Raw genomic sequence first — 12,982 nt, 5'->3', positions numbered from 1 at the left:
TTTTTTTTGTATCGAAAAAATATCGAACCGTGACACCAAAGTATCGAACCGAACCGTGAATTTTGTGTATCGTTGCACCCCTACTCTTTATATAAGAAGACTCTGAAGGTACCCTGGACAAGGTTTTATTTACATCTTGCAGAGGTCAACTTTCATTTTACAGGCACTAGTTAATATTTTGGCCTTTTAATTGGACAACACAAAGGAGACACGTGTTGGTTTTATCACACCTTCAAATCAGTCAGAATCAGGATTCCAGATTCGGTGTTAATGATTAGAACCTATTTAGAAACTTGCTATCTGTTATTGCAAAGCTCTATTAAAGGCTTTGAGTCTGGCAAGGCATTTAAAAAGAGCTCAGGATTATTTAAATATACGATTTGCAACTTTTCCCGAAAGTTCCTACTCACTTATTCGGAGGGTTTGATTTGGAAGAATTTAGCAAGCACTGGCAGAAGTTTCTTAGGATCATATTGACAACCTGAGAGAGAGTCAATAAAAATGCATACTAGTTAGCACACACATATAGCAAGAGGGCTGCTGATTTATAGACTTTCATCAGTGCGTACTTTGACATGGAGCTCGGATGATGGAGGAGCGTCAGTGTGAAGACTGATGACCTTTTGTCCAATCGGATCATCGGGACGACCAGGGAAGATGACACTGAGCGTGTGTGAGATCCTGGACAGCTGGGCCGACATGTCTGAGGACACGTGAGTGTTGAACAAACTGTGGAGGAACCTGTAGGCCTAACACAGGCTAAGCCTTCATCAAAACTATTTTGTATACTTTTTCAAACGTACACATCATTCAGTAGCTGAGCCTTTATAACAGACACTCACTTCCTGAGGGTCTTTGATTCACATACTGTGGCGCCATCTTGTGGTTCACAACACAACAAGCCAAAAGCAGCAAACAAAACAAAAAAACTCTTTATTAGAGTGAAAAAGGTGGAATAACGTGGGGTATGCTTTAGGACAGGCCTGCCTTCTGACTGACAAGTCGGGGCCCTTTGCATGGTGAGGCATCTGGAGGCTTCACAGTGGGACATTATTAACCAGTGGGCAACATTATTTTGGCTATGCCCATTTCTTATGTACAGAATGTGTACTTGTTGTTTAGCCCTCTTCTTTTTGTAAATCTGAAGTATTATATATGAGTAACCCTATAATTAGGCTCAAATTAGTTTAATTTGATGTTTAGCAACTACATCAAGGAGTTTAAACTATCAGCTAAAATATTACTAACCAAATGAAAGTACAGACCTGAAAGTGAGGTTTGTACGCATGTTGCTTAAGTTTAAATGCCACAAATGAAAAGTATATATAATTAAATAGAGATAAGATCAGAAAGACCTAAGAAACTGGTCTCTGTGTGAATCTCTATTATAGACTGGTGAAGGGTTTTCCTTGACAGAATATAAAACGTGTGAGTGAGCGCATGAACACCTTCCCACCTCCATCATTTCCATCAACGACAAGTTCTGCAAACTCCTGCAGCTGAACCTTCAGGACCTCCAGGGGGTCATCATTGCCGTCTGAACACGTAGCATTCACTGAAAACAGGAGATGAGGATCAGTTTCTGACTATGAGATTGTTGTATTATATGAAATAAGTGCAAAGCTGAGGCTGCACAGGTCAGCTGCTTATTATTTATATGTACAGGGCTCTCAGGGCTGAGAGTGTGGAGACAATTAAATATAATCATCAATCAGTCTAACCTGTCACTCTCAAGCACAGCAGCTCAACTAACAGAGTCTCTGCAAAATTATACCCACACGTAGACTGAAAAACACAAATCTGTCAAAAGGTGACAGAATCTATCGCACCGGTTTTCACTCATCATAGAGTGAAACCTCATCTTACATCTAATCGGACTTTCCCCACATAAACTCATCACACTGAGACATCAGTGAGTCAGTGTGATGAGTGCAGTGCCTCTCTGATGCAGCACTTCTCAGATCATGAGTGCTTTGCTTCCTTCAGGAGGCTGAAGGGATAAAATCGACTCAACACAGAGGTGTACATGCACACCCAAACCCTTCAGGGTCTGGAGACGAAAGCTGATGAAGCAGCGTTTAAAACGTGCATTCTCCGAATGCCCAGCAGAGGGAGACTACACTTGCTGTCATGAAAGTATGTTTTCATTGATGTTATTGATTTTTTTATTATATTGTAGTCAAATAAAAGATAAGTCACCATATCTTGTAACTTATGCTTGACCATTCGTTACAGGTTGGGGATTATTTTTTTAAAGTCAGAGGCAACAAAGTTTCCACAAGACTAGCCCAGCTGTTTGTCTTCATGCTTAAATTGGGAAATGAAGAAAGGCTCCAGCGTCTGTCTCTGGTTTGGACGTGCAGATCAGCAACCCTGCCGTTCTGTCTGAGCCAGCACACCAATAGCAAGTAGAGCTATAGCAGGCAGAATGCACTGCATTAATCCAATTTACCTGTAGTTGTTGCTGATATATCTCCACTTATAAACTCTAATCACTGATCACTTCCCTTGAAAGACATTACCAGTCATTCTGTGCTCTCTTACTTTCTACTAAGAAGTACATCTGTTGAATGTTTCTCTGTCTGCTAAACCAAATAGAATTCCAAATTATATATATTATGCACTATTTTATCTTACAGAGGTGCTCTGCTGCTTCAGGGACAGGGTGACCTGTCGGAGAAACTTGGATTCTGGCTTCTGACAGAAATCCCAAAAGGAGAACATCAAGTTATTGGATTGTCAAATAGAGTTGGAAATCTAGTGCCAGAACAAGGATAAATCCATGTCTGAATGACTTTAAAGGAAACATTTTAGACTTTCAAAGAGCTCAGACATGCATCCTAGTGAGATGCTTTGAGTTGCACACAAAACAGAAAAAATCAGGAGGCCTTGAATACTTTTTCACTGCACTGTGCTAATAATCAAACAAATAATGTCAATCTTTAAAATAAATAATAATAATGTCAACGGTCCTTTAAAAGAATACCCACTATTCTGTTGTCTCTGCTTCTGGCAGGACTCCATGTAGGATGAATACTGTGCAGCAGGGATCTTATCAGCTCTAAACACACAAAAAGTAACAAATAATCATAGTGTGGTGATGATGATCAATGTTATCACTTAAAACAACTAGAAACTTAATTAAAGAAGAAACTCTGGGAACAACCTGCTGACATTTTCATCTCTCTGATAGAAACTCACTTTTTCAACGCTTCGATGAAACTCATTCGAGCATCGACTTTCACAGGAAGCTGCAAATAAATGACAGTTCATGCATGTCATGCAACAAAAACACAACCTCACACATGAGAATGCACAGAAGAATATCGGGAGGGATAACAGGAAGCGCTTACCACTCTCGGAGTGAGCAGCGTGGGAAGGAACCGAGTCAGGAAATACGGCCTCCGGAAAATACTGTGAGAAGACCAGAGAGGACCTTCAAATAACATGTATTTTATATTTAAAACAGATTATGAGAAAAGGGCCTCCTGAGCACTGACAGGCTGACTGGTTGGTTGCTTCATGTATATTAAAAATACATGTAAAATTGAGTTATACCATTCAGATCTTCTCAAGAAAATATCACAAAGTAATCCAGATCATTCTGTGAAGTCTGTTCTCATACTTTTGTATTTTCTATCCCTTTAATGTCTTGTGTCACTTTCAGACAATTAAAGTCTCTTCGTGGTTGTCCTGCTTTCGAATAACACCTTTCTGTAGCTGCTAAATTCTTTTAAAGAAAACACCTTAAAGCTCTCTCAAGCCGAGGGTTGGGGGCCCTGGCTCCTCAGCCCTGTGTCGGGTATAAATGTGCTGTAGTTTACCTGGCCTCCATGACTGTGGCAGAGATTCTGCCTGTGCTCTCAAACAGAGACACAGCTTTGTCCACATCCTGGGCAGCCTGACACTGAGGCTGCAGACACACAAACATTGGACTATTAGTCTTATGTCAACCCAGGACTCAGCGATCCCTAATTACACCCGTGTCCACACAAAGTTTTGTGTTGCTTGTTACTTAAGATGTAGAAGATAGTTTGGGTTCTGATGCCAGTTTGCGGGTTACAGAATAGAATAACAGAGCATAGAAAACAGAAGGAGGGCACAGCATGGAATAGAATATGTATCAAAAATTAAAATTCTAATAGAATATCCACTGTGTGTCACTGTTACCTGCACCGATGTACCTGCAGCCGAAACATCCTCATATAAACCCATGTCCTCCACTGACTCCTGCACACACACACACACACACACACCATGATATTTAATTCATGTGTGCTACACTATTAACCACAATCCACTCACAGTGTTGTTTTTATTGTATTATATGGAAAAATCAAAGTAACACGGTGATAACGACCTTCTTCTTTCCTTTTTCTTCTTACCTTGAGGTCAGCCAGTCTGGTCTTAGCCAGTGAGACGTACTCCATCAGCAGGCTGCGGTGTTTCACAGGCACATATGGAGGGTGGAGGATGTGAACCTAGCAGGGGAAAATGACAGTGAGGTGTCAGAGCTGGGCTATTCCTCTCAGTTTCTAGCGTTTTCTTATAGTGTACGCTCTCCAGGAAATGCCATAATTCTGCTAGCATTTGTTCCCAGCAGACATGTAGTTATGAATATATAAAAGTATTCATGGGCGATCCATTTTTCATAGCAGATATGTTACAAAAAGTAGAAAATAGCAGCTGAAAATTATCATTAACAAGCAAAACAAGCAAGCAGCATGAGAGCTCAGGAGAGCGGCTGTTGACAGCAACGAGCAGGCAACACAGAAAACCTCCTGGAGCGATTAGCATCCCCAGAACCAGAGGGGACTTTCACGTGGAAATGGAAATGCTTTGTCGAGAGGTTTAAATAAGTAAAACTTAAGACTTTTTTAATATTCAAGATATTTAAGTGGTTATTCTTTCCATGTAAAAATAATGATGTTCAATGTTCAGTGAAAGTATTTGGTTAAAGTTGAAAACATAGTCATAAATATTCTATAAATGTTTTGACATATTGTTTTTTAATCTGATTTTTTAAACTAGTGTATTTCTACAAATGGCAAATAAAAGCTTTTATCTTCTGTACATGAAGTTTTCATATCGCCGTGTCCATTGAATTTAATGTTTCAACTTCAATAATTCCTCAAAATATGTGGTCGGACCTGCTTCTGCTTAACCTTGAGTAGAATTGAAGTCTTAAATCTAAGAATTAAAACATTTGCCGTGTGTAAACAAATGATGAATAATCTTATTTTCCACAAGCAAAATATTGCTGCATTAATGCACTCCGATAAGCATTAAGATTTCAGTGCAACAGCGACTGAAGTAGCTTCAGGTTTAACAAACACTGCAGCTACAGCGCTCAGGATTCAGACAAGTCAAGTGAGTTGAAAAGACTGAGAAGATGCACTCACAGCAACAAAACCAGCAACATTAGTGCTACTGCAAATCAAAGCAGTCTGCACTAGCAAAACACATAAGGGAATATAAGCATATTAATACCCTGTGCATTCCTACTAAGTGTAAACTCAGAGACGTGTGGATGTCACCTTGAGGTACTGTGGAGGTTCAAAAGGCACGAGGTCGGAGAGGAACTTCAGCAGGAACACCAGCGACTTCTTACTGCTTGCATGATAGCTACTGCCACCACCGAACGACATCTGGAAAGGTAGAAAAAGATTCTGCTGGTATTAAAAATATTCAAATAAAAGGTATAAAGCTCTCAGTGTTTCAGTCTATGGCAGAAAATGTGATTCCCAAAACTATTAATAAACTAGAAACTATTAATGGATGTTAAAAGGCGAAACCTTGAACCAGTTGCTGTACGAGGGGAAGATGCTGGGTCCTTCCAGTCCACCCTGTCGAGCCAATAAGAAGGCGGTTATGAGGTTCTCAAGGTCATAACCTTCGAATGCAGAGTTCAGCAGTCTGGACAGCAGCTCTATCGGAGACACAGAACAGGACAGATATCACTGTGCTCCTCTGTCTCTGAAATACTAGTTTACTGCTACAGAAACTCGAGTTTATTTCAATATCACTACGCTGGTTTGGAATAAAGGTTGTGCATGATTTTTCTTTAAATTTGGTTTTTCTTTTTCCTTTCACACATAAGACTTCCACCTGTCTGTGCTGATAGACCATCAGCCCGCCTACCTTTGAGGCTGGGCTGGGCACAGTGGTAGTACACCAGCAGGGTAGAGAGGAAGCACAGGACATGTTTCCAGTTGACTTCATGGGTTTCCAAAACCTGCTGCAGGTGACGCAGCAGCTGCTCCACGCTGAAGACCACAGCCAGCTGTTAGAGGAACAAAACAGCACAGAACAGTTACTCAACAGTCCCTGCTGACCACTGATTTGTAAACTGTGGGTCTTTTCAGCTTTTTAGTGAAAGCGTTAATCCTGAAGAGGAAACCACTGATGTTGGTAGATAAGCGCTTGTGAGCTGGCAAAATGTGAAAGAGACAATATCATACAAATGAAGGTCTCAAAGTTAAAAGCAACTTAATACCTAAAAGTCATAGTGAAACCAGCGTCCTGCCGCACCTTTAGAATTGATCATATTGCAGTGCAAAGCTTTGTTTTAACTTGTGATGAGGAGATCGATCTGAAGAAAGTGCGCTTAAAGGGAGAAGGAAAGGAGCTAAAACCTGACTTCTAACAATCAAATCAGTAGTTTCTTTACTCCGCCTCCTCACTTAAAAACCAAATGTGGCTGATCGTTCTCGGTTGTTCCCCCAGCCTCGGGAATAGTTTACAGTCTCACATAAAGTTGACAAAAAGTTCAAAAGTATTTCCACCTATTTTTAGTTAAGAAATTAATAATAAGAAATTCACATTTAGCTTCAATTCAGACACAGAAAGAAAACAGATATAATACAGAACATGTTTTCTTCTTCTTAATCTTAATTACATGCGACAAACTGACAAACCCAGTTACACATTTACCTGACGGAAGAGAGAAGTCAGCAAGCGGCTGGCTTTTGCAAAGGTCCACTCATTCTGCAGGGTGATTGCATCTGACACTGAGAACATATCAGTTATGTCATTTCTGCAGCATAAAAATGACTTTTAAAGATTTATTTACACCACATCAAATATCGCTGGACCTACAAGTGATTTGAGTTGCTTAGACCTTAATTTGATGCTTTTTGTGATGTTTCCTAAAAGAGTTTTTATTAAACTTATTGTGCAATATTTATACCACATGGAGAGTTAAGTAATTCTTGAAAAGACAGATGTGTTATAGATGTTTGTAGATCTGTCATGTCTGAAGCAGCCAGGGATTGAACCATCAATCTTCCAGTGAGTAGATGACCTGCTCCAGGTAACCAGGCTTGATCCTGCTTAGCTTCCAAAATCAGACGAGATCGGGCGCGCTCAGGGTGGTGTGACCTTTAAATAGTCAGTGATCATTTATAGCTAAATAATATAAACTGGTAGCTAAATGGGTATTGATTAACCCATTAAAGGTTTGGAAACTTGATGATTTAATCACCTTCCTTAGTACTATTGATGACAGTTTAAACGTCACCTGCACAAAAGGCATCAACAGACAAAAACACAGATTTTTACATTGTGATCAAATCTCAGTAACGATTTTTTTACTGCGTACTGTAGATCAAGAAAATCTTTCTGAAACTGAACTCTCAGTTCCCTCTTAAAGGTCTTGCCAGATGAATAGAGGTGGATAGGTTCCAGCTAATCTTCAACATTAAAAAAAAACTAAAGCCTCAGTCTGTTTGAAAGGGCCTGTGACAAGTCTTTACCTTTCAGTCGGGGCTTGTAGGTGAGAGTCTGCGTGAGGGAGTGTTTGAAGAAACGCTGAAGGCAGTCGGCTGACACTGAAACTCCACACAGTGAGGCATCAAAAATCTGAATCCTGCAGAAGACACCGAGCGAGAAATTACACACTGCATGTAACAGCAAGACTAAAACTGGTGTCAGGCACTGTGGTTTCAATAAAGTTTATATAAATCAAGCTCAGCATTTGACATCCAGAAGATCACCATTTCTCCTGCATATAAAAAAATGAGCCGAAACCTAGAGGTTATGTTATTGTGACTATTTGTAGGTAAGTATAAATCCCTTTGCCCGCTCTCCTGCCTTTGGTTCCTGCGTTTTGTAGGAAAATCTAAAATTTAGTTTTCTTCTCTGATCTTGCAGTGACATATATATAAACGCAGGTCTCCTTTCTCAGACAGAGACTTCAACAGTGCTGTCTGATTGCATGAAAGGTAAATAAGAAATAAATTTTTAAAAACCCAGAACCAAAGCTCAGCTCCTGCTTCAGCAGACTCCAGCGTCAGACTCTCGTCCACAATATCGAGAACCCCTGAAAGACGACAGAAAGCAATAAAAAGTGTGGCTAAAAATAAAGAAAAGAAAGTACTACCTTTACACCAAGACAACAATTAACAATCGAAGAAGTCAAAAAAGATGTTTTCCGCATGCAGAAGTGTGAATCAAAGTGCTTTAGTTAATATTTTATCGACACAGGACAGGCTAAGTGGGACAAGGACACGCAGACTCACAGAAGAGCAGGTCGTCTAGAATCGAGCAGCAGAGCAGGGAGAGCCTTCTGTCTGCAGCCGCCGGATCGCGCCTCAGCTCAAAGCCTGCTCCCACTAAGACGCCAACCACACCTGAAACACAGAAGACCTTTCTTATTGTCTTCTTTAGCATAATGTCCTACAATATTTCCAGACACGCTCTCTTTGAAGTAAACTTACTCTACATTTAATGTGAGACAGAGGAGATGTCCCTAGTGCTCTCATTTCATGCATATAGCTCTGGCTGTGAGCAAAGAAGCCCCACCCACCTGCTGTTCAAACCTTTTGTTTATGAGGGGCTGCCAATCAGAATGCCATGTAAGGAAAAGCTAATAACTGACAGGACCAAAGACCAAATCTCTAAAACCTGAAGCAGCATTAAGAACTGAACGATTTCTTGAGTGAAAGCTACAAACATATGAGCGTCTCCTACTTGACAACACTTTCTGCTGAAGCTGTTTGGTCTCCTCTTCTTCCTGTGGAGGCCTCCATCCACACAGGAGCCTCAACTGGGACACCAGCCACGATCTCACCTCTTCATCACTAAACAAAGGTAAAAAACAAAACAATGACTGTGTGTGAGGAGTGGGGGTATTTAATCTGTCAGAACAGCCCAGATCATAAATAATCAGACAGTTACACCCTGTTTTGATCTTCATCTCTGTGAGACTGCACAGAAAGAAAATCATTAACTGATATTTCTTACCTCTCTAAAATGTTCTTCAGATTGAGGATGTTGTAAGAGTGAAGATAGTAGACCATCTCCAGTTTGGGTAGCATCTGAAAAATCCCACCAAATTCTTTATTTTAGCAACGTTCACCAAGTGAAAGACTTTTTTTTACAAAAAACAAGAGCACAGTTTCAATCTTTATTAAATATAATTCAGTCCTGAGTGTAGAAATATTAATGGAAACCAGGAAGGTTATCATGAACTACATCATCTCGCTTTTGCAGCTGTGTGCAACACCTAGAAGGTTACAGACAGAGCTTCTCCACAGAGGCCTCTTCACCAAGTTTCATGTAACTCTCCAACTTGTTTTTTAGCTTTCTGATCCAGAGATACAGCTAAATGAACTACTGTGGCTTGGACGCAGAAAGCAGAAAGGGATGGATCCAAATATTGATTCTTTTTTTGAGTCCAACAGAAAGTTGGTTAATATTCCACCAGCAACGCTGGGCAAAGTCTAGAAAAGCAAAATAAATTAAACATATGAGGACGGTTGTTCTGTGTCAAAGTCAAAGTTTCGTTTCTCTTTTCTCACTATCTCACTGCTTCATTCAAACTACATTCACCCGACTCTTTTTCAGGTTCACCTTGGTCGTATCGGGTTAGACCCCCTTTGTCTCTCAGAACTTCTTTAATTCTTTGTGCCACAAATTCAACAATGTGCTGGAAACATTTCTCAGACATTTTAATTTTATTCTCCCATTTCAACACATCCCAAAGGTGCTCTAATGGAGATCCGGTGACTCTGGAAGCGATTTGAGTACAGTGAAGTCATTGACATGTTTAAAAAACCAGTTTGAGATCATTTGAGCTTTGTGACATGGTGTGTTGTCCTGCTGGAAGCAGCCGTCAGAAGATGGGTACACCGTGGTTATAAAGGGATGGACAAGTTCAACTACAAGACACAGGTAAGCTGTGGTGTTTTTAAATGATGCCCAGTTGGTCCTAAGGGGTCCAAAGTGTGACTGACTGACTGACTGCATAGATGGCAGCAACTCTCCGCTCAAAAAGAAGTCAAATGACTTTATCAAGCTGCAGAGTCCCTTGATCACACAACCTGTCCAGGGATTGTGAGTATGTGGTTTCAAAGAGCTACACCTATCTTCTCAATGGGTGATACAGCTGCTTATTTACAGTATACAAGCTCCTGTGTGTACACACACCTGATCTCTCATGTACTCCTGCCAAAGCAGTTTGGGGCAGATGGCTCCTTGTGACAGCAATTCTCTGCTGGATTCCAACAGAACACACAGCTGGACCTGGAAGGAGGACCGGAACGGACTTAATTCGGGGAAAAAGGGATAGCTGGACTGGGCGTGATGAAGAGAAATTTCAAAATTTAAAACAAGAAGGAACAGACTGTTGCTTCTTTAGCCAGAAAGTTCCAGACATCATATACAACAATATTTGTCTTTTTTGTTGCTTGTTTTTGAGCAAACCGTGGAGATCACCATGTAGATATGAAAGTTTGGCAGCTATTAACAGATGAATCCACCACTGCAACAGATGCTTCCCCACCATAATCACATTAGATCAGGGGTGTCAAACTCCATTCCTTGAGGGCCAGCCTCGTGCTTGTTTTTGAGATATCCCTGCTCTACCTGCTGCTGATTACCTGGATCAGGTGTGCTTTGCCAATAAGAAGCTACAAGGGCAGGTTAGTTGGGAAACAAGCAGGACAGCGGCCCTCAAGGCCTGGAGTTCGACACCTGTGCATTAGATGGTCAGATGCTCTGGCAGTTACTCACTCTCTGAGAGGAAGTGAGCATCTCTCTCTTTGTCTCCTCTTCCTCCCTTTCGCTGGTTTCCTCTGTGATCTCCTTCAGTCTCTCCAACACCGTCTTCACCGACAGCACTGCCACTGGGACACCCAGCTGCACAGCTTGACGCCTCAGCTCACTCGCTATCCACACAGTGCAACACAAAACATTAACTTTATGCCACAATTACGTTGGTTTTAGGTGGCACTCAAATTCCACAAGTCACATTAAGGGATATGAAAGCACAAAACAAAAAAGAGACATCTGAAGAAGACAACAACATTTCTGATATTTCTGCACACAACTGAAGGACCACAGATTCCATTCATAATAATCACTTTCATGCAAAAGCATTTTGGCATTTTTGCCCTTCCGTGGAATAGAGGTATAGAATAGCCCTTTATAGTCATTGTACATGTACAAAGAAATTTTGGGTGCGTCACATCACTTCATGTGTTTGCGCAAATGTTTCAAGACAGATTCACTGGTAACTGCAGCAATGAGCTTATTTCAGCCATTGAATCCCATCATTGATGAGAGCTGTGCACTACAGTACAGTATAATCAAGAAAAATTCTGATGTTTTGCTTTCAGCAGACACAAACATAACTGATTAAAGTGACAATAGTTGTATTAGAGCAATAAAAACACTTTACCTAGTAAGGTGTCACGAGGGGTCACCCCAGCAGGAAAATGCATGTTTGATTTGTCAGTTTTTTACACGTTCCTGACGCAACCCCAGAGGGGATTTATGCCTCCAGCTGGAATCAAACCAGCATCCTTCAGCTTGCCAAGACAATATATTAAGCACTACAACCTGGGATCACCTGTAATACCTGGAGTCAGTGAATAAGACCTCTTCATTATGTTTATGCTGTTGGTGCTCACCGGAGAACTTTTAAATGAATTATCTGACTGGTATTATGGCTTATTGTCGTGTACAGGCCATCCAAAAAGGTTAGTGCTTCAGTTTTGGAGAGTGAAATTGTAGAAAGCAGCAGCTTTCCACACATTTAACAAAAGCGGCGCACAGCTCAGAGAGCATTTCAGAGTGCTCGTCTCACCCAGCAGTGACCCAGTGATGGTGGATGAGAGACCTTCGGACGCCACTTGATTCTTCTCTCCATCCTGATGAGAGGACAGGTTGCATGTCTCAGATTGCTACAAAAAGTGTGAAAAAACATATATGTGATATCTGCGAAATAGTGCAGAGTGATACTGCTTCTTCTTTTTTTTTTATCTCTAAAAGCATTTCATGCACTTCCTGCAATCATTCTGTGCTTGTGTTTCCAAGTTGAAGGTTATCGTTTCTCTTTTAAACTCCTGACAGTCGTGACATTGTGCGTTGTTACATGTTCAGTCTACAGAATGGCCTAAATAAAATCTTAATGAAATGACTCAGTGTAGGCCCTTAGCTTCTCTCCCCTCACTCACCCCGACCTCTCTGAACAGGCTGCAGATGTTCTGCTGCTGCTCCAACAGCTGGATCGCTGCCTCCTGCAGCCTCTGGGCATCTGTCAGCTTAGGCCTCTTCAGCTCACGACCAGCTAGGAAGACAAAAATAAAAACAAAACAAAATAATACTGCACGAAAGGCTTGTTTCAAAACGTTTTTATTATCTTCGTGTTCAGTGTTGACGGTGGGTGCAGCTGTCAAACTCACCGAGGAGGCTCGACAGAGTCCTTTTCTGAGACACCGACTCACACGTAGCACTCAGAGACATTTCACTCTCACTGTCCGCTCACAAAACGCCTTCACAGAACCTTCACTCAGTAATAGCGGGCAAAATAAATCGTCTTAAATCGCATTTTTTAGCTTTTACAGTAGGCAAAATCTCTGTTTTGGTTCAAGCTTTCCTCCATGTTTCACGCGCCTGCCGCTCTTCTCTCTCATTGGCCCGGACTGCAGCCAATCAGATCCCTCCAACTGTGGGCCAAACAGAAAATATGCCGGAGTGA

The 12,982-nt window shown here is 41.2% G+C and overlaps 1 protein-coding gene across 3 annotated transcripts in view; it reads right to left on the bottom strand.

Annotated features, from left to right (window-relative positions):
* The window catches only part of fanca (FA complementation group A), a 27,695-nt gene extending 14,797 nt beyond the window's left edge, over nt 1–12,898 (bottom strand). For 2 of the 3 annotated variants that reach the window (XM_005739052.2, XM_005739053.2), the window contains exons 1-23: nt 12,687–12,898; nt 12,459–12,571; nt 12,089–12,185; nt 11,014–11,168; nt 10,429–10,524; nt 9,244–9,317; nt 8,971–9,080; nt 8,520–8,630; nt 8,257–8,320; nt 7,755–7,867; nt 6,934–7,010; nt 6,142–6,283; nt 5,796–5,929; nt 5,538–5,648; nt 4,386–4,481; nt 4,171–4,230; nt 3,825–3,913; nt 3,354–3,414; nt 3,202–3,251; nt 2,991–3,061; nt 1,457–1,555; nt 570–703; nt 411–481 (exon numbers count right to left, since the gene is read on the bottom strand). In XM_005739052.2, the coding sequence (XP_005739109.1) occupies nt 411–481; nt 570–703; nt 1,457–1,555; nt 2,991–3,061; nt 3,202–3,251; nt 3,354–3,414; nt 3,825–3,913; nt 4,171–4,230; nt 4,386–4,481; nt 5,538–5,648; nt 5,796–5,929; nt 6,142–6,283; nt 6,934–7,010; nt 7,755–7,867; nt 8,257–8,320; nt 8,520–8,630; nt 8,971–9,080; nt 9,244–9,317; nt 10,429–10,524; nt 11,014–11,168; nt 12,089–12,185; nt 12,459–12,571; nt 12,687–12,747 (2,189 nt within the window). In that variant the 5' untranslated portion in view covers nt 12,748–12,898. The remainder of the gene's footprint in view (nt 1–410; nt 482–569; nt 704–1,456; nt 1,556–2,990; nt 3,062–3,201; nt 3,252–3,353; nt 3,415–3,824; nt 3,914–4,170; nt 4,231–4,385; nt 4,482–5,537; nt 5,649–5,795; nt 5,930–6,141; nt 6,284–6,933; nt 7,011–7,754; nt 7,868–8,256; nt 8,321–8,519; nt 8,631–8,970; nt 9,081–9,243; nt 9,318–10,428; nt 10,525–11,013; nt 11,169–12,088; nt 12,186–12,458; nt 12,572–12,686) is intronic. The other variant, XM_005739054.2, reaches the window with a different exon arrangement.
* Between the last annotated feature and the right edge of the window lie 84 nt (nt 12,899–12,982).

Source organism: Pundamilia nyererei, unplaced genomic scaffold, assembly GCF_000239375.1.
Source record: "Pundamilia nyererei isolate P.nyererei 1_Seehausen unplaced genomic scaffold, PunNye1.0 scaffold00089, whole genome shotgun sequence".
Taxonomy (NCBI): Eukaryota; Metazoa; Chordata; class Actinopteri; order Cichliformes; family Cichlidae; genus Pundamilia; species Pundamilia nyererei.
Note: the sequence above shows the minus strand (reverse complement) of the source record. Positions and strands in the feature narration are given on the sequence as shown.